The sequence below is a fragment of the Nicotiana tabacum genome, chromosome 10 (assembly GCF_000715075.1).
Source record: "Nicotiana tabacum cultivar K326 chromosome 10, ASM71507v2, whole genome shotgun sequence".
Classification (NCBI taxonomy): domain Eukaryota; kingdom Viridiplantae; phylum Streptophyta; class Magnoliopsida; order Solanales; family Solanaceae; genus Nicotiana; species Nicotiana tabacum.
The window spans coordinates 78,952,385-78,972,654 of record NC_134089.1 but is presented as its reverse complement, the minus strand read 5'-3'; the positions used below and the strand labels follow the sequence as shown (position 1 = coordinate 78,972,654).

At 36.9% G+C, this 20,270-nt stretch overlaps 2 protein-coding genes across 2 annotated transcripts; one reads left to right on the top strand and one right to left on the bottom strand.

Moving 5' to 3' along the window:
• Nucleotides 1–1,053: 1,053 nt before the first annotated feature.
• LOC107784877 (ras-related protein RABA2a) lies at nt 1,054–5,476 on the top strand. The gene is made up of 2 exons (XM_016606099.2): nt 1,054–1,344; nt 4,787–5,476. Exons 1-2 carry the CDS (start codon nt 1,180–1,182, stop codon nt 5,267–5,269), a joined length of 648 nt encoding a protein of 215 aa, XP_016461585.1. The 5' UTR covers nt 1,054–1,179; the 3' UTR covers nt 5,270–5,476.
• A 476-nt stretch (nt 5,477–5,952) lies between these two features.
• Nucleotides 5,953–18,220, bottom strand: LOC107784791 (ras-related protein RABD1). Its single transcript, XM_016606005.2, has 8 exons — nt 18,062–18,220; nt 17,876–17,948; nt 17,014–17,061; nt 16,868–16,915; nt 16,204–16,275; nt 15,268–15,423; nt 6,712–6,815; nt 5,953–6,226 (listed from the first exon to the last, which is right to left on the bottom strand). The coding sequence occupies exons 1-8, from the start codon at nt 18,073–18,075 to the stop codon at nt 6,133–6,135; spliced, it is 609 nt and encodes a 202-aa protein (XP_016461491.1). The 5' UTR covers nt 18,076–18,220; the 3' UTR covers nt 5,953–6,132.
• Nucleotides 18,221–20,270: the final 2,050 nt, after the last annotated feature.

Genomic DNA, 20,270 nt, shown 5'->3' with positions numbered 1-20,270 from the left:
TCACCATTTTCATCATCCTCCCCATCTAAAGATTCATCATCACTGTCCTCTCTTTTTTTTACAATTGTTTTTTGGAAACTTGTTCTTCCATTTGAGTTTGTGCTGCATTTATATCCAAGTCTTCTTCCTCCTCCTCATCAACACCCTCTAATATGCTTCTTTGCAATTGATTTCTTCCTTATGTTACCTACTTGAAAATATGCAATGTCATATTTAATAATTTGAAACTTATGATCGGAATAGGAAAAATAAGCCCAAATTCTAGCAAACATCTATGACCAGAAGACAATCGACTGCATTCTGAGTAACAATACAGTGCTTGTCGGGTCTATAGTGATGATTCCCCCCAAAATCAAAGCTTGATTCTTGTCTCTTTCCGTCGGAAACCACTGTGCTCGAGAGGGTTGAGTGAGATATAGAAGAGAGAGCAGAGAGTAGGGAGATGACATAGAATTTGAGTAAAAAAATAAGAGAAAAATATTATTTTTCAAACCTTATAGATGACCCACAAATTTTTAAAATATTAAAAAGATACTATCCACCTTAACTCACTCATTTAATCATTTTCTAACCCAAAAGAAATTGAAAAAGAAGGTCACTTGACCAATTTAAGTTTTGAGGAGTTGTTCTTGACAATTCCTCTCGAGTAACCCAATGAACTTTATAAGTCATTTCTATAACTTGGATTCAAGGAATTAACTGTCCCTTTTAATTACCTTGGTAGAGTTATGTCACTCAATTACATGTTTCAAGATGAGGTCTTTACGAGGATACCTCATGATTTGCCACCCTATGAGGATTACACTTCAGACGATGTGCTGGAAACACCCCTATTTCTCTTTTTCGTTTGAAAACGCGTTGAACCCAAATGACTGCCGTAAGTGTGACGTTTCTTCCGCAAAAGCAGATACATAACTCAGAAGAAGTTTGTGACTATATGCGTCAAAAAGTTTGAAAAACACACATCCAAAGAAGTCAAAAGTAGTCCAAGGGTAGAGTTGTCATTACATCTCACATTAACCGCAGGTCCTGGAGTCATTTCGGTCATAATGTAAAAACTCACTCTTCATTGCCATCACCATCTACTCATCAATAGTACGAAGAGAGTGCTCTCAAGCAAAGGATTTTTCTAGAGAGAGAGCGCGAGTGTGTGTGTGTGAAAGAGAGAGAGAAATAGAGATGGCGAGGAGACCGGACGAGGAGTACGATTACTTGTTCAAGATAGTGTTAATCGGAGATTCAGGAGTAGGCAAATCCAATTTGCTCTCCAGATTCACTAGAAATGAGTTTTGCTTGGAGTCCAAATCTACTATCGGCGTTGAATTCGCCACTCGTACTCTCCAGGTCCTCTTTTAAATACGACGAATCCATCTTTTTTTATTATTCATTTCAAACTGTATGCAATCTCTGTTTCTCCTCGCTCTTGCGAATTCGAATTTTACATTTCTGCGTCTCTGGACCTATGCATCAGTGCACTGTCATTGATCATATATTAGCTCGATTTTACTTAAGACCTGGATGATGTGTGTGCATTCCCTCGTTTTGTGGCATGAACTTAGTTTTCGTGATTTGGATTAAATAATGCGCTTGTGCTTGAATATTTGCGATTTTTTTGGATCTATGGCACGGCAGCCTTCTTTTTACTTCTTAGATCTTTGCAATCTAGCCGAGCCTGGTTACTTAATTTTTTTCATCGATTCAAGTTATTAAGTAGGCGTTTGGAGTATACTTGAGTTGACGTTCAGAAAAGAGTATTTGAAGTTGAAAAAAAGTTTGTTGATATTGTGTTTTAGCAAGAGCTTTATGGGAAGTTTTCCTTTTTTGAGAAAGTTAAAGATTTGTGAGTGGAAATGAGAATTTCACTTGAAAGATGCCTTCAAACCAATATTTCGTTTCTTGTTCAATTACTGAACTACATTTGCAAATACTCGTGGTCAAACTAATATTTTTGATTATTGACGTATACTGCAACAACAACAAACTTTACCCCTACCTTATGAAGGAAGAAAGGTTGTTTCCGATAGACCCTCGGCTCGTAATTATTGAAGTATAGTATTTGTAAATATTGATATCTAGACAGGCCCTATAAGCTTCTTGGGATCCCCAGATCACTTAATGCAATATTAGATGTTTGGATTTGAAGAAACATAAATAAGGAAAAGTAAGAGTGCCGGATTAAGAAAAAGAATAAGTGAGGTTATTGAAAATTCACTCCATTTTCTTGAACTTTTTGGAATCTATATTTAAAGCGAATATTTAACAGAATTATGTGAGAATATAATTTTTTTAAAATAAGTATATTAAAAAAATATAAACTAGTTTTACTTGACTCCTTTTTGAATTTGTATTTAAACTGGATGACTAACAACATAATTTGAAATATGAACAGGGGCAGAAGGGCGACGGGTTAGGCCGAACCTAGTAGCTTTGGTCCAAACATTATATTTGTCTTAAGAAATTTATTGAATATACACAAATTATTAAGTTAGAACCCAGTAACTTAAAAGAACTTGAATCCTGAACCCATAAGCTTCAAATCCTGGCTCCGCATTTGAATATGAACACACTTTGAGAGTGACTTGGTTTCCATAACAATATCGATACAACTAACATGAGCCTGTTTTTGTTCATGTTACAAAGGTTTATTTGGTATTATACATATTTATTGGTAATTCAAATGTACCATACTCAGGAAAATTTACATTTATGGTTTACATGGTTATTCATAGAAGTCTGTGATCGATGTTTCAGATTGAAGAAAAGCGAAACAGGGAGTATAAAAGCCATAAGCTTACTGGAGCATATATGTTTGGGTGAGAAAAGAGAGATAGATAGAAAGAAAGGGATAAAATCATGAGTATTAATTTACGTTCCATTTTTGTCCAAGGTGAGAGAAGTAGATAAAACCTCTTATAATGAATGTCTTTGTATTGCCTAATATATCTTTGCTTGTAGATAGAAGAAATACTTTCATTACGGATATTAGTGTCAGTGGCGACATGACACAATCCTTTTGTTTCCTAATCAATCCAAAAATAGAATAGTAACGGTCCTCTCTTCATTCCTCTCTTTTCTGCATCAGATGGTCTCTCTCTTTTCTCTTCCTTTGTCTCAATTATTATCCATTTTATGTTTGGGAAAAAAACTCATAACCTATCCTTTTGACGTGCTTTGACTAATGAGGAGGGAGTTGTTTTCGTGGTTGCAATCTGTGTAATTGTATTTGCTTCATGGTTTTACGTTTCTCAAAAGTCCTTGTGTGGTTGATGGCCATCTTGTTAATATGCTCTGATTTGGGTGCCCATTTAGGAGGTGCCAAACAGACCAGGTCCAGTCATTATATAATGCATTAATAATACCGGGCTGATATCATTAACCGTGCTAATTTTGGTATGGAAGTTATGCATGAACGTAATGCTCACAACTTCCCGATAAGTTTTGGCTAATGTGATAAAGATGCCAATTAGTGTTTATGAGCATATTCACTACAAGGAGAGAGCACAACAGAAGAGGCTAGAGTTGTTTTGCATTTTTTCCTAATTGCTAACTTCACGGGGTAGGTCTTTTTACTGGGAGTCACCGATAACAATGCTAGTAGCATCCTCTTTGCTTGAAATGGTGATGAATGAAGATGCTAAAATGCAATTAATTAAGAAGATTATCCTCCTGATCTAATCTGAAGGCTGATACAAAACTGATACATGAGAGGTTGTAAATGGTAGATACATCATAGTAAAATATTTTATTATGGAAGAAGCTTCATAATTACTGAAAGGAACATGGTTCACATTCCCAATCTGCATCATATGGACTCTCTAGAAGGAAAATAATTTCAGATGTTTTGACGGAAAAACTAATCCTGTTTATAGATTGAAGGCTTTGTCTCTAACTAAGCTTTTCAGGTGTAACTTTCATTTTGTAGGTGATTGAGGCTCCCTACAGTTATAACAGGATTGGCCTAACTACTTTTGTAACTTACAGCACTTCCTTAGTGCTAATTTGTGAGTTATACAAAGTTACCTTTCATAAAATTAAAAGAAAAATCACTTTATTAAGAACTCAACATTTTATGCAGTGATGACATTTGGTATTAATTCCACAAAGTTAAGGAAAACATAGCCTTTATGACTACTACAAACATAGTTACATTATGTCTTGCTTGATTTTGGATCCAATTATTTGTTTTCAAGTTTTGGAACTCTTAGAAACCTAAGACATGATGCCAACGGTCCTTGTACATTTAAAAAAGCTTAGTCCTCTCTATTTAACCTTCTCTTCTTTTTTTTCCCTTGAACTTTGCACAGAAGAAGCAAAATAGAAAGGGGCATTCTAATAATAAATAATAGATGGCTTTGCACTGCCTTAGTGCGTTTTTTATAATACACTTGTTATAATACACTTGTTACGATTCTCCAAAAAAAAAGCTGGAAAGGATCTTATATTTTGCATATTGAGTGTGTGATGTACAGAATTAACTTTATTAGAATAACGGAAAAGTAGCCAGGAGTTCCAAAATTAAGAGTAAAGTTATGCTCCAAGTCACTAGGAGGTCAAACGTGATTGCTAGAAACCATTTAAGTGAAGTCTACCTTTGTATAGATGTCATGATATTTTCCATGTATTTAAATATTCAGACATGCTTTTGACATGCTGTAAGCAAGTAAATATCACTTTTCTGTTTGTTGAATGAGCAAATGTAAATTGCCACCTCTGTGGGTGTTTCTATATTACCAAACGGTGCACTTTGAAAAAATTCTTTCATGCTAAACTGATGATATATGCACAGGTTGAGGGAAGGATCATTAAGTCTCAGATCTGGGACACCGCTGGACAGGAGAGATATAGAGCCATTACAAGTGCTTACTATAGGGGTGCACTTGGAGCTCTTCTGGTATATGATGTGACAAAACCTATGTCCTTTGAAAATGTCAGCCGGTGGTTAAAGGAACTGAGGGATCATGCAGACTCCAACATTGTGATTATGCTCATTGGAAACAAGACTGATCTGAAGCATCTGCGAGCAGTACCTACAGAGGATGCTCAGGGCTACGCTGAAAGAGAAGGGCTTTCTTTCATTGAAACATCTGCTTTGGAGGCAACGAACGTAGAAAAAGCTTTCCAGATGAATCTTTCAGAAATCTATCGGATAATCAGTAAGAAGTCGCTCTCTTCAGGAGAGGACCCAGCACCTGCTAACATTAAAGAAGGGAAGACTCTTGTTGTTGGAGCAGAGGAGATAAACACCAAGAAAGCATGTTGCTCTTCTTAATGGTCATCAGCTCGTTCAATCCGCTGTTTGATTCCAATTCACAATTGATTGCTTTTATCCTTTTGTTTTTATCTATTTGTTATCATTATTCTAATTAAATTTTGAACGTATTTGTTTTATATTTTCTATCAATCGGTTTGATCCTTTTTTTATGATTATTGTAATTAATTTTTGAACATTTTCTTGATTGAGGTCAAATAGAAGTGCTCATACTTCAAGCTTTACGAGTTCCTTTCCCATGCAATTAAGCTATTCTCACGTAAGGGGAATCAAACCTCCTACGGCTACACTCTTGTTAGTATACCAAATTGGTGAAGCCCTCCGTACCCAATTTCAAAGCTAGTATTTTAACTTAGCATTCAGCCTACTGAAGCTACTTGTTCCAATACGTAACATTTGATTATTTATTTATATATTTATTTTATAATGATGATGTCTGATCTTCCACCAGCACAAATACTGAGTAACTTTCTTCACCAAAAATTAAGCAAATGGAAAAAAAAAATCGCATTGTCTTTTTACTCTGTTGAGATTTGGGAGTTACTCATGATTTCACCAACTTCATTAATTGTTAGGCTGCATGTTTGTTCGTGTTGAGAACAGAAAAAACACTTAATAACCAAGCAAGGCCACAATGCTAACACATGGTTATGGACATAGCAGCAGGAGCATGCTATAACAGCTTTGCCAAGCAAGTAATGCTTCTTCTAAAGTCAGGTGTGTCTCTGTGCATTATGTTTTTCACCAAGCAATTCTCACAAGTGCATTATGTACGAGATCCATAGGACACTCTAAAAATTGTATGCTCTTGACACAACATATTCAACATTTTGTAGTCGAACAGAAAGGTACAGAATAAGCAGTTAACCACAACAGTTGCTCTTTTGCTCAATTGGTTGTCCCTTAATCTGAACACCCCTACCTGAGTTCTTCGTTCCAGCTGGTTGGCTACCCATTCTGCAGAATTACAATTGGGAGATGTAGTTCAGCCGAGAATAGACAAATTCTGTTATTGTTAATGTCATTGTCTCAATATTATCATTATTAATCTAATAAGCATATCGCAAATGGTTAGTAGCTATGTTGCGGACTCTCCAAAATGATGCCGCACCCGTGTCGGATCCTCCAAAATTACACTATTTTGGAGGATCCGACACGCACCTGGCAATATTTTCGGAGAGTCGAGCAACATAGGTTTGTAGTAGCAGATGTGATTACATTTGTGGCAAGAAATTAACCATAAGGAACACAGTTTAATATCCACCAATGCAATCTACGTTTAAAAGCTTAAAAATGACACATTGAAATCGATCATTGCCCTCATCTACTAGAATTGAGAATAGCTTAAATGACTTTGGTTGAGAAGACATGGTGTAACTTAAAAAATGTGAGTACTTTTGCAGATTGGTTAAAGACATGAAAAGAAAATTTCAAGAACTTACTTTTTCTTAATCTCTCCAGCCATCGTCAAGAAAGCCTGCTCCACATTAATGGAATCTTTTGCGCTTGTCTCAAGGAAAGGGATACCTAACTCATCTGCAAATGCCTGCAATTCATCACAAGGAAATCACTTGGAAATCATTCGGAATGAGAACATAACTAAGGATTAGGTTCTTCCATATCATACAATTATGAACTGAATATAAAGAGTGGACAAGATGTGGTAGTCGTAGAATATTATTCTCGTCAGACTTAAACGTTTTCAACATCCACAGAATGAATGAACTGTATGATTATTAAACAAAGAATTGGACAATAATTCAAAAGAAAAAGGAAAACTAATGAATATTCGGATCACCAACTTTCTTTTTCTGATTGTAATTTTGTCATCTTCCAAAGAATCAATTCCTTGGAACACAGCCTTTTAGAATGGAAGTAGTTATCCATACATGAATGATGTCATAATCCCCTAAATTGTTTATTCCCTAAGGGATCGTTTGGTTTAGAAACAAGTTATGCAGGGCTTGTAATACAGGGATTAGTAATGCAGAGATTAGTAATGCAAGGATTGTAATACATAAATTATTTCTTATCAAACATTTGGTTCATTGTATTAAAAGCTGCACATACAGTGAATAACTTAAACTTATGTTTGGTTTAAACCTGCACAAAATTTTGTTTGTACCCTTGGATTTTCATAGGCTATTCTATTTCATTTAACTGATTAATCATATCAGACAATGCCTTCAACAGTGAGCTATTTGATTACTGATTAGGAATGAGATGATAAAAAAAGATTCTAATTAAACTAGCCAGGAGAAGAACAACTTTCTCTCATTAGGTTTGTTAGTTTATGAAAAAATAATTTTGTTTGTAGCTGTAATGAAGGATAAAGGAGCTTTTGTCTACTAGAGTACTAGTACTATATGTTATTACTGCATACTGCAAATTTGAGTGAAACAGACAATTTGGTTACATTATATTATTCTAAACGGTAGGTAATTTCTGCCCAGATTTTCCATCCTCGCCATGGATTATTCTCTGGAAAGCTTCGTGATTGGTTGTTAATTTAATTGAAAACGACCAAATAATTTCACGCTCATTATCATTTATCTGTCAAAGATTCTGATTGTTATCATACTCATTTAATATCTTAACAAAAAGACCAATGTTATTATTAGTATGAGGTAGCAGAGTTTTAGCAAAAAAAATTGCTCATTGAAAAGATTATTGGGAGTAGGGTAGTTTTGCCATGTTCAATCTTTATTCATGTATAGATAATCATGGTATTAGTTATTCCATCTTGGGGATGGTATAGAATAATTGGGGTATGACGCAGAAGCATACGTGGACGTGAGGCTTGATACACAAGTTATCCCTAAGAGAGATAATTTCAAGTAACTTGGGTTAGTAATCCAAAGAAATGGAGAGATTGACGAGGATGTCACACATCGTATTGGAGTGGGGTGGATGAAATATAGGCTTGCATCCGGTGTTTTGTGTGATAAGAATGTACCACCAAACCTTAAAGGTAAGTTCTACAGAGTGGTGGTTAGATCAACTATGTTGTATGGGGCAGAGGTTTGGCCAGCCAAAAACTCTCATTTCTAGAAGATGAAAATTAGCAAAAATGAGAATGTTGAGATTATCAAGACAGATGCCCTAGGAATGAAGTTATTCCGGACTAGGTGAAGTAGTCCTCGTGGAGGACAAAATATGGGAAGCGAGGCTTAAATAGTTCAGGCATGTTAAGCAGAGAGACACAGATGCACCAATAAGGAGGTGTGAGTAAGGAGGTGTGAGAGATTGGCCTTGGTGGGTCTGAGAAAGGGTGAAGGTAGGCCAAAGAAGTACTCAGAAGACGTAATTAGGCTAGACATGGCGATGTTTCAACTCACTGAGGACATGACTCTTGATAGGAAGTGTGGAGGTCGAAAATTAGGGCAGAGCATTAATATATAGTCGTGCGCTTTTCTTTTCAATACCAATAGTATTAGGGTAGTCTTATATTTTTTTTATTCGTAGATTTCTATTATTACTTGTTGTTTCTTTCGTTTTGGTTTTTTACCATCTTGTTGTTGTTACTGCTTGTTGCTACTATTGTTTTTTATCTTTTCTTGAGTCGAGGGTTTATCAGAAACAACATTTCTACCTTCTTAAGGTAAGGGTAAGTCGCATACACACTACCCTCTCTAAACCTCACTTGTGGGATTACACTGGGCTTGTTGTTGTTGTAAATTGGGGTATGAGTTATACAAGGATTAAATATACTGAATTTAAAATTTAAACCAAACACTAGGGGACAAAAGTTTATGCAGATATTTATACCATGATTATTTGCTAATACATCACAATAAACAGCCCCTAAATGTCTACCACAAATTCAATAAGAGAGCTAAGTTAAGGTGCTGGCCCCTGATCAGTCTTCTTTCTCCACCCAAAATCATAATAAATTAATGGCCAAATACATAGACAGCCCCCTAATCTCGTCCGAATTTTTTATTTAGCCACCTTAACTAAGCTCATAATCTATTGAACACCTAATGTTAATTGAAATTATATCAATTAGACACTGGTTGTAGACATGGCACTGTGCATGTAGTGCAACTCTTTTAAGAGCGTGGAAAGACATGAACTTTTTATTTTAATCTTTTTCTTTCTCCTTCATCTTCTATTGGCAGACACCCTCCCTTTGCATTGACAACATAAGATTAGTGAAATGGAGATTTAGATATTTTATTCATTGGAGTGAAATGATGGAAGAGATACATTCATGTTCTTGAACCCACCAAAGGAACAGATATTCAGAAGAAGCTATGTCGAAGAAGATTCCCCGCGAAGTCAAAGCCAAAGGGAATATCCCTAGAGGAAAAATTATGCAGAAAAAGAAGAGGCGTATGAAGATGAGTGAAGCTGTGTTAGCTCATGAGGCTTACACGAAGAGAAGAGCTAATACGAAGATCTGATCTTTCTTATCGCTCGGAGCTCATCAGATTTTTCACAAATGTGAACAGTTGAAGACATATACAATTTTCAGTGGCTGTTCTTTTGGCATGTGCATCGTGTCTTTGGTTATTACTCTTTCCCTTTGTTTTGCACTAATCCCTTCTATTTTCCATGTGACAAATTGTCGAGCACCTAAACTGAATTCTCTGTATTGTTCTTTATTTATACTGTTTGCCATGTCTTCTTATCCCCTTATTATTTATCAACAACAACCTCCTCATTCTCCAACGCAACAACAGATTTCCTTGGTCAACAATCAAGTTTTATTTCTGAGCACACTGAGTTTTAGGGGCGGACCTCGGTCGGTTATTATAAAAGTACGGTTCGGTTTATCGGTTTTTGATTTTGTAATATTAATATTTTTTATTTGATAAGGTAAATTGTATTAATCAAAAGGGAGAGAACTCCCGTATACAGGAAGTATACCAAAAAGTAGAGAATTTACATCAGAATATGATTCTCTACAAAAGACGCCCAATCTTCCATACAAATAGGGGCTACATGAGTACACCAAAAAGCGATCAAAGATAAAAGACTATTCTTAAGATCTGAAAAAGGAGACTTAATCCCCTTAAAAGCTCTCATATTTCTCTCCCCCCAAACTATCCACATGAGAGCTAACGGGGCGAACTTCCACGCCTTTTGCTTTCTTCTTCTACGGAAACCAGCCCAGCTATATAGTATTTCCTTTACCGTGCTTGGCATCACCCATTGAATGCCAAAAAGGTTCAGGATCGCCCTCCACAAAGCCAAGGACACAGGGCAATGCAACAAAAGATGATCAACTTCTTCCCCTGAGCTTTTACACATATAGCACCAACTAACAAGTGTAATTCCTTTCTTTCGCAGATTCTCAGCAGTCAAAATCACTCCCCTCGCCACTAGCCATGCAAAAAAACACACCTTTGTGGACGCCTTAGGAATCCAGATCGAGGAGTATGGAAAAGAGGCCTCCTCTCTCACCAACATGGTAAAAGGACTTTACGGAGAACAGACCATCGCCACGCAAACCCCATCTCCAAGAATCAAAAGATGGTCGGGGCATGTCTTGCCCATATTGCAGTGTCAATAAATCTTGGAGCTCCGCAATCTCCCAATCTTGCATGTTCCTTCTAAATGAGAGGTCCCATACTACCCCCCCCCCTTCATGCTCCTTACGAATCTGTTGGACCATCAATTCCTTCTGGTTTGAAACTCTGAAGACGTGGGTAAGGAGACCCTCACAGTATCCCCTCCACACCACATATGATTCCAAAAGCTGATTCTCCTTCCATCTCCTACCCTGTAAGAGATGTTGCCACTGAAGGATTCCCAATTCTTCATGATGCTCCTCCACATGCCACACCCGAGAGGTTTTGTGATTGCCTTGGTCCTTCAACCCCCTCCCGTGGAATTGTACTTTTCTACTATGACCTCCCTCCATAGAGCATGCTCTTCTACCCCGAATCTCCACAGCCATTTCCCCAACAAAGCTCTGTTGAATACCCTAAGATCTTTTACCCCGAGTCCACCCCACTTCTTTGGGGGAGTGACTGTCTGCTAATTCACTAGATGATACTTTCTAGTTCTATCCGCTGCATCCCAAAGAAAATTCCTTTGAAGTCGCTCCAGTTTTTCTGTGATGCTCACAGAAGCTTATAACAGGGACAAGTAATAGGTGGGCATACTCAATAAAGTGCTTTTAATGAGCACTTCCTTTCCGCCTTTTGACAAGTACCATTTCTGTCAACCTGCTAATCTTTTTTCAACCCTTTCGATCACTGAATTCCAAACCGTAGTATCCTTATGTGAAGCACCCAATGAGAGGCCCAAGTAAGTAGTGGAAAGGGAGCTCACCTTACATCTGAGAACATAAGACAAAGCATCAATGTTAGCGACCTCACCCACCGAAAAAATCTCACACTTGTTGAGGTTGATTTTGAGACTTGATACTATCTGAAACCACTGCAGGACCTGCTTCAGGTAGGTCAACTGATCCATATCGGCATCACAAAAAACCAGGGTGTCATCCGCAAAAAGCAAATGAGAGACTCTTCGGGCACTGGGCACCCCGATCGGAGCTGAGAATCCTCTCAAGAAGCCTCCGCCCGCCGCACGATCCATCATTTTACTCAAAGCATCCATCACTAGAATGAATAGCATGGGAGATAGGGGGTCTCCTTGCCTGAGACCCCTGGAGCTGCCAAAGAAACCACACGGACTACCATTAACCAGGACAGAGAATCTGACTAAGGAAATGCAGAACTTGATCCATCCCCTCCATCTTGCCCCAAACCCCATCCGCACCATAATGAAATCCAGGAACTCCCAATTGACACGGTCGAAAGCCTTCTCAAGGTCTAACTTGCATAGTAAGCCGGGATCTCTATTTTTCCTTCTGGAGTCTACAAGTTCATTTGCCACCAAAGCGGCATCCAGGATCTGTCTACCTTCCCCAAACGCATTCTGGGAGGACGAAACAGACACGTCAAGAACCTTCTTGAGTCTGTTGGAAAGCACTTTAGAAATAATTTTGTAAATGCTCCCCACGAGACTAATAGGCCCGTAGTCACTGATACAAGATGCACCTTCTTTCTTAGGCACAATAGTAATAAAAGAAACATTGATACTTCTCTCGAAAACACCATCCACAGGGAAGTATTCAACGGTTTCCATGAACTCCCCCTTGATGGTGTCCCAACAGAGCTGGAAGAAGTCCAAGGAGAAACCATCAAGGTCGGGGGTCTTATCACCAGCACAACTCGATACAGCCTCGTGCACCTCCTCGAAAGCCCTTTCTAGCCACTCACTGTCTCCTTCCCCTATGTGGTGGAACTCTATTCCCCCACAAAGTCGGCCTCCAACTAACTTCCTCTTTGTATAAGTTCTCATTAAAACCCCACTATCGCCCCTTTTACCTCCTCCCCTCCCTCAATCCTCACCCCATCCACAACTAAGGACTCTATGAAGTTTCTCCTTCGATTTGCAATCGCCACCCTATGGAAAAATTTGGTATTCGAATCCTCTTCCTTTAACTATAGCGCCCTCGATTTTTGCCGCCAGCTAGTCTCTTGAGCTATTGCTAACTCGACTATTTCCCTCTTAACCTCCCCCAATCTCTCTTTCTCAGATTCATCTAACTCCCTCACCCCTTCTCCTCTCTCTAGATCCCCCAATTCATGCATAAGCTCCCTCATTTTAACCTCTACCCTCCCAAAAACCTCCTTGTTCCACCTAATAATATCTCCCTTGAGCAATTTAAGCTTCTTCGAAAGACGGAATGAAGGTGTCCCCGATACCCCGTAGCTTGTCCACCATTCTTTCACCTTGTCACCAAATCCTGGCACTTTCAACCACATGTTCTCGAATCGGAAGGGAGCACGCACCCCCTCCCTCTGCATTCATCTAGCAAGATAGGCAAATGATCCGAAGTCAGCCTAGGTAACCAAATCAAAACAAAGTATCTACGGTTCGGTGCGATTTTTTCAAGGTTCGGTTCGGTTATTTCCGGTTTACTTTTTCGGTTATTAACGGTTCAAGATTTTTATATCCGATGTAGACTACGGATCTCTAATTGTAGCAAATTCTTTCACTGTTTGTAGTTGGCAGTCCGACACTCTCAAAACACCAGTTATACCACTAGATTTTAAGCCTTCACAATGCATGAAAAAGAACAGAAAAAAGATTGCAGAAATGTCTGCAAACCTCAAACAGTCGAAAATCTTCGAAATATACCTACCTTCCTCTCACAGTGGATCATTACTATCAATATCAAAGTCCCGGAAGCATAGCATTAGAATTTGAAACATTAAGAAAGAACCAAAGACTAACACCTGCAAAACTGAACTATTCTGCAAACGATGTTAAGATTAAACTCATAACTTTGTACACAAATACGGTTATTGCTTATCTCAACTATTATCACCTATTGCTAATTAATATCTTACGCAAAATATCTAATGGAAATAAATAAAAGAACTTTAATGACAGAGAAGATTCACGGCTATTGCTTATCTCAACTCATACCCAATATTTCGATTTTTCTAGTTTAACCGAAAACCGAAACACCAAAACCGTAAACCGCACCGAATACCAAAATTTAATAATTCAAAAATCGCACACCGACCGAATAACCGATTAAATCGAAATCGAAAAATCGAAATTCACGGTTCGGCCGGTTTTTTCCGTTCGGCCGGTATTATGCCCACCCCTACTAAGTTTCTTCTTTATTGTTTGTATTTTTGGTTTCCATTTCTTCATCTCTTAACAGAAAGGTCAACTGGAAGGTGATAACTTATAAAAAGAAGAATAAAACACGTTTTTTATCAAACCCAGGTGATCAATAACTAAGCATCCTTGATCAAGACCGAACTGATGTAAGGCAACGTTTTTGAGAACAGATGTTACGATGAGGGGAGGAAGAAGAAAGGTTAGGTGCTTTGTGTTTGTTTTAGCGTCTGATTTCAATGTAAAAAGTGGAAGAAATAACAACAACAACAACAACAACAACGGCCCAGTATAATCCCACAAGTGGGGTCTGGGGAGGGTAATATGTACGCAGACCTTACCCCTACCCCGAGGGGCAGAGAGGTTGTTTCCAGGAGACCCTCGACTCAAGAAAGTAACAAGAGACGATATATTAGTACGATCAATTGACTCATAATAAATAACATAAAATAACATAAACTACAAAATAACAGTAATATAAGAAATGTACGAAATATAGAAATACTAAAAAGATGAAAGGTGGAAGGTGGAAGAAATAACAAGGAAAAAAAAGGCACGTCTGGTTTCCATGGAAAGAGGTAGAAATAAAAAAAGAAAGAAGAAAAAAGAAGGGAATAAGTAAAACCTTAATATCTGTAGCTTTTTTTTTCCGTCACATGTCTTTATTTTATTTGTTCATTGCCACTTTATCCGCGTGTGAACTACATGCATTTTTGTTTTTTGACAAATTTTTTTGAAGGGTTTAATACACACACATTGAGTACGGTTAAAGTGTTCAATAGATCATGAGCTTAGTTCGGGTGAAATATTGGGGCAAGTTAAAGGGGATGTCTATGTATTCGGCATAAATTAATCTCTCTCCAGGTCTTCATCCACCTCCCTTGGTTAATTCACTACCCAAGCAATGTAGATGCCAACAAAAACCAATCTTGTGCACCCAGCCAGAGATAATAGGTACAGATGAACTTGAGCATAGAGATCTAATTAATGGGTGGCTCAGGTGACTAAATCAAGGTGTTCTAGGCCCCACATTAAAAAGAGCGTATATGTTTTCTGATTGATGACCCAGCCTCCAGGCAAGTGCGATGTCCGGTGCTAATAATGTGTGAGCCAATGGTAATTGCTAAGATATGCAAATCTCTCATGGCAAAGAATAACAAATTTCAAAGGACACATATCTCAAACATAAATGGAATGGAATCAAATGTGAGAACATAAAAATGATCTCTGCCCTTTGCACAACAAGCCAGTATAATAGTCTGATTGTATCATCAAAGCTGAAAGAGTGAGCAGAACAAAAACATAAACGAACTAAATGAATCTGATGCAAAGGGAACAAGCAATACCTTTGCTGTCTGTGTGTCCACAACCTTATTTTCTACCAAATCGCATTTGTTTCCAACCAGAAGCTTGCAAACACTTTCATTTGCATATCTATCAATTTCACTCAGCCATTGCTTGACATTGTCGAAGCTCTCCTTTTCAGTTACATCATAAACAATCTATAACAATATAATTGCAAATTAGAACACTTCAAGAACAAAAGGAAGCCTCATAACTGGGTTTTTTCCTAAAGAGTATGTTAACGACTATGACATTACTAAACTGAATAAAAGAAAAGAAGCAAGTGAAAAAGATTTATAAGTAGGGATGCTGTGAATCTCCCATCTTACTTGCAGGAGAATATTGATGTCAGGCTTACTTGAAGTAGAATATTTATAAAACGGTGCAACTTATAAAAATCTAAAATTGATTTCTACAGCGTGTCCTTAATTTCATGTGAAAAAGTAGAATTAACATCATGGAATCAAATATGCCTAAGTTTTCACATTCTCTGCTTTTAAAAAACAAAAATGAGATATCTATAATTAGTACTGCGATATATTGTTACTGCCTCTAAGAACAACAAAACTGTCAGTTCATTAAAGCTTATAGCCACTACTAGCATAACAATTACCTAAAATTTGAATGGTAACTCATAAAATCTTGATTCAGAGTTGTCCATACATGGATAATAATGCATGTAAATTGTGGTAGTTTCTTCCTTCAGAAGTATTCTTAGAGAAAAGATATGAATGGATATATTTTGCTTCATTCTTTAAGATCCAATAACCTAAGCATTGGGACCCACACTAAAATTGTATCATCAGCAGAATGCCACTAGAAATATCTGTTTCCAGAAATGAGATACTAGAGTAGTGCTGAAAATAATGCTCAAGTAGTTTACGAGCTTTTATGGGCTGAGCAAGTTCTAATCAGATCTAGGTAAGGGAGTATCTCACAATAATCCCATGTGCTCCACGATAGTAACTGCTTGTTATAGTCCGGAACCGTTCCTGCCCAGCAGTATCCCACTGGAAATACAGAAAAGTGGCATTATAGTATGTAAGTCATGACAAAAATAACATTCAAACAATGAGCTGATAAGTTTGAGCAATGACACTCTTTTAGCGAATACCAGCCTCCTAACACTCTGATAATCAATACCTAATTAGAGTAAAATAATATGAACTTTTTGGCAATGATACAATACAACTGAAATTGCTAAAGAAAGTTCCGTCTAATATGCTAGAAAAGAACATTACAAGGACCAACCAGCAGCAGGACATGCCAAGGACTGCAAATAGTTCAAAGAAGTAAAAGAGCAAAAAAAAGAACGGCTGTCCATTTCTCTTCTCTCCCAGCCGAAAACCTTTTTCCTTTCCCTTCTGGCCTCATCCTAATACAATAGCTTTTCTTACCCTTTCTTCCCTAAATCTTATGCGCTTCAAGCATAAGACAATTGAAAACTCACTTTCATCTTATAACAATTTTTTGAAAAAGTTAAAGCCGAATTCAAAAGATTTTAAACAAGCTAAGCAGCTTTCAGCATGAGCTCAACATTATTAACCAAATCATCAGCAGCTTTATCTATAAATTTACATAGCACCGATGGACTATACTTACAATTTGCAGCTTGATTGTCTTTCCATCCAGCTCCACGGTCCTAATTTTCTATAAGTAAAAATCCAAGTAGAAAAAGATTACTTCAAAGATCAAACCACCGAGTAAGGATAAGAGCGACAAACTAGGAGAGAGATAGAGAGCCTTACGAAATCAACCCCAATTGTGCTTATGTAACTATCAACGTACGAATCATCCTAAAATAACAAACCAAGTAAAATATCAATACCGCAACACAATATCCACAAAGAAAATCATTAAACCAGAAAAGACTTTCTAACAAAATTGACTATTCCTTCATTCATATCAATCATCAATCCATCAACTACGCCTCAATTTCCAAACTAGTCAGGGTGTCTACATGAATCATCTGCACCCATCTCAGCTCCATCTGGACTCATTTCATTCTAGGCCACCATATGTTTTTTGATAACCAAGAAATGTCTAAGTGCCAGTGGCACAAGGTTCAAAAGTTGGTGGATAATGGGCCCGCCCCTCTAACCGTCTCCACTTAAATACAAGACTTTTGTCTGCGGCAGTATTCAAACCCGAAATTTTTTGTATTATTGTACATAGGAAGAGGGAATCGAACTCCAACCAACAAGGTGGGCGTTGAGGTAGCCAACCAACTGGGCTACCATGATTCCCCTAATTTGGGGTCACTATATGAATCCTAACATCTTTTCCGCTATATCAAGACCCATTTCATTCCAAATATTAAATAACTCACGGTCGTTATATGATTCCTTCGCATTCATTTTCACTCTATTTGCGACCCATTTCATTCCAATATTGGTATCTTTTATATGAATCCTTGCATCATTTCGTTCCAATACTAAGTAATTTTACTTTAGGGCACATCAGACTTCTCTAAAACTAAGTAGTCTCTAAGTATGGTACCCGAAAATAATAATAATAACCACACACATTGCATATTTGCATTACACAAACGTTTATTCAAACACACAAACATATAGACACATAAAGCAGTGGGAACAGTAAAGAATGTACAGCGAATCTGAGAAGAAGACAAGATTTGCCAACAGAAGAATCTCCGATTAACAGTAGTTTGAACAAGTAATCACTGCAAAAAAAATAAAAAAAAAAATCAATAAATGAAAATCAGTAAGAAGAAAAATGTTATACAGAAAAAAATAGAACAGCAGAATAAATGTAGGAAGAGTAGAATAACATTACTATTCGTTGCTCATATTCTTTTTCCCCGGAGGATTTTGTCTTTGTGTGTTTCTTTCGACTGTTCGGAGTTTTTGAGGCCGTGAGAGGGGAACACTTATGTTGTTTTTTTGTAAATAAAAGGAAAAGGGAATTTGTTTGATATTGATGTAGAAATTTATTCTAGTAAGCGGCCCTTTTCTTTATCCACTTCCTTTTATCTTTTCAAATCCTTGTCCAAGCACTATATTATATTTTCACACAATAACTGACAACAGCGCCGCGTGGCCTGACAATGCCGCGCGCAGATTCTGATGCCTCGTCAGCGCCCAGCTGCAGGCCCATTCCAACAGCGCCTCGCGCATAGACCCTGATGCCAAACACCAGTGCCCAGCCTCAGGCCAGCACATCAAGTGTCGCGCGCGCCCACAGCAACGCGCGCGCAGACCCTGACCCGCAAGACAAAGTTGCTGTCATCGGACTTAGTTTTACCTTGTAATAATCTAAGTCCTTTTCATTGTAATCATAGGCTAGTTTACATCATTTTCATTTCAGTGTGCTTCTACAGCTTTATTAGGACTAGTCATGTAATGTTAGTTTATTTTTTTTAAGCATTATTAAAGGGGACCAAACAATCAAACATTTCAAGCAAGCATTTTCTGATGTCTCTCCCCCTCGACACCGCATCTTTGTAATCAGCATTATCATTCATCAATAAAATCATCATCATCGTTCAAAACCCAATTCTCTCTCAGCTTCCGCAATTGCTCATGACATTGGTTTTCCCGCACGGCACTAACAATCTAGTCTAGTGTGCGGAGAGGACCTCATTGGCGGACAGCAACCGCACTGACATCGGTTGCTTAGCCTTACGTTGTTCTTCCAAAGAACATCAGGAAGGCATTGTGTAACATAATTAATGGGAGTAAGAGGGTCTTAACTACTATAACCCATATTTCTCTTGTTCAAAGACGAATTTAATATATAACTAGTCAATCTGTTCGTGTTTCGCGCGGCCATGAAAAATCGTATCAAATTTATGAAGTAATCTTTTTTCTAATGTTCAAATTCAAATTAATTAGATTTCAAATAGAATTTACCTTATTATTTATACTCAATTCTATATCTTTCTTTAATTTTGCATCACATGACAAAATTGAAGCATACAACGACTCTCACAATTGTAAGTAAAGCTTCTTAGCCTAATCGTATGTGAATATTCAAATTGAAGCAAGCAATGACTCTGAAAAATATAAATTAAGTTATATTTTCAACGGGCTTAACCTCATATATAATAAATTATATATAAAAAATTATAACATTGATGATCCCATACAATTCTGGAGTCACAATCTTCAAACTGATAGAAATAATTTTCAATCAAAATACATAAAATATACAATAACATAATATTAAAACTTGAAATTTTTTCAATATTGTCGTAATATTATCAAATAGGAATCTAGGCATTAAGAGTGTGTCAAGTCACCTTAACTATAACCAACTAATTTATATAATACATAGATAGATATAGAATACTAAATAAAAATTAGGAAAGTATTACTTTCAAAATATTGAACACAGATATTCAACACAATTTTTTACTTCTCCGTATATTTTAGTAAAACATTTATATTTTTATGATATTATAATAGTTTCAAGAATACCAAATATTGAAAATCCTACACAAATGTTATTTTTATTTTTATGATATATTCTTCGTTCTCTACTTCCTTTGTATTTAGAGAAATGTAAAACATCTTTGTCTGCTAGTTGGCAGTCTAAGAATTGTGTTTGATATTTTTGTTTTTGGTATATAATATTTGTGTATTTTTCTAATATTATACTAATTCAAATTTTCCGAGAAATCGTCACAACGTATCTCTATGTGAAACATTTGAAGTCTCAAGAATATTGATACTCCATATTTTTCTCGGCCAATTTAACTTATAACATTAACAATAATACTTAATTTTCTGAATTTAGAAATTTAATGCCACATATAACAACAACATATCAACATTTCATACAACTGAATAAAAGAAAAAATCAGTTCTAAAATAGAACAATAGTAAATTTAAAGTACATGACAATATTTTTGTAAAACCTAAAGCATATTCTAGGCTCTAGTTACTAAACGTGAAAATAGATTATTGTACCATGGTAACTAAGAAAAGAAAGCAACAAATATTTTATTTGAAATGAAATACATGAGCACAATTTGTGAATTTAA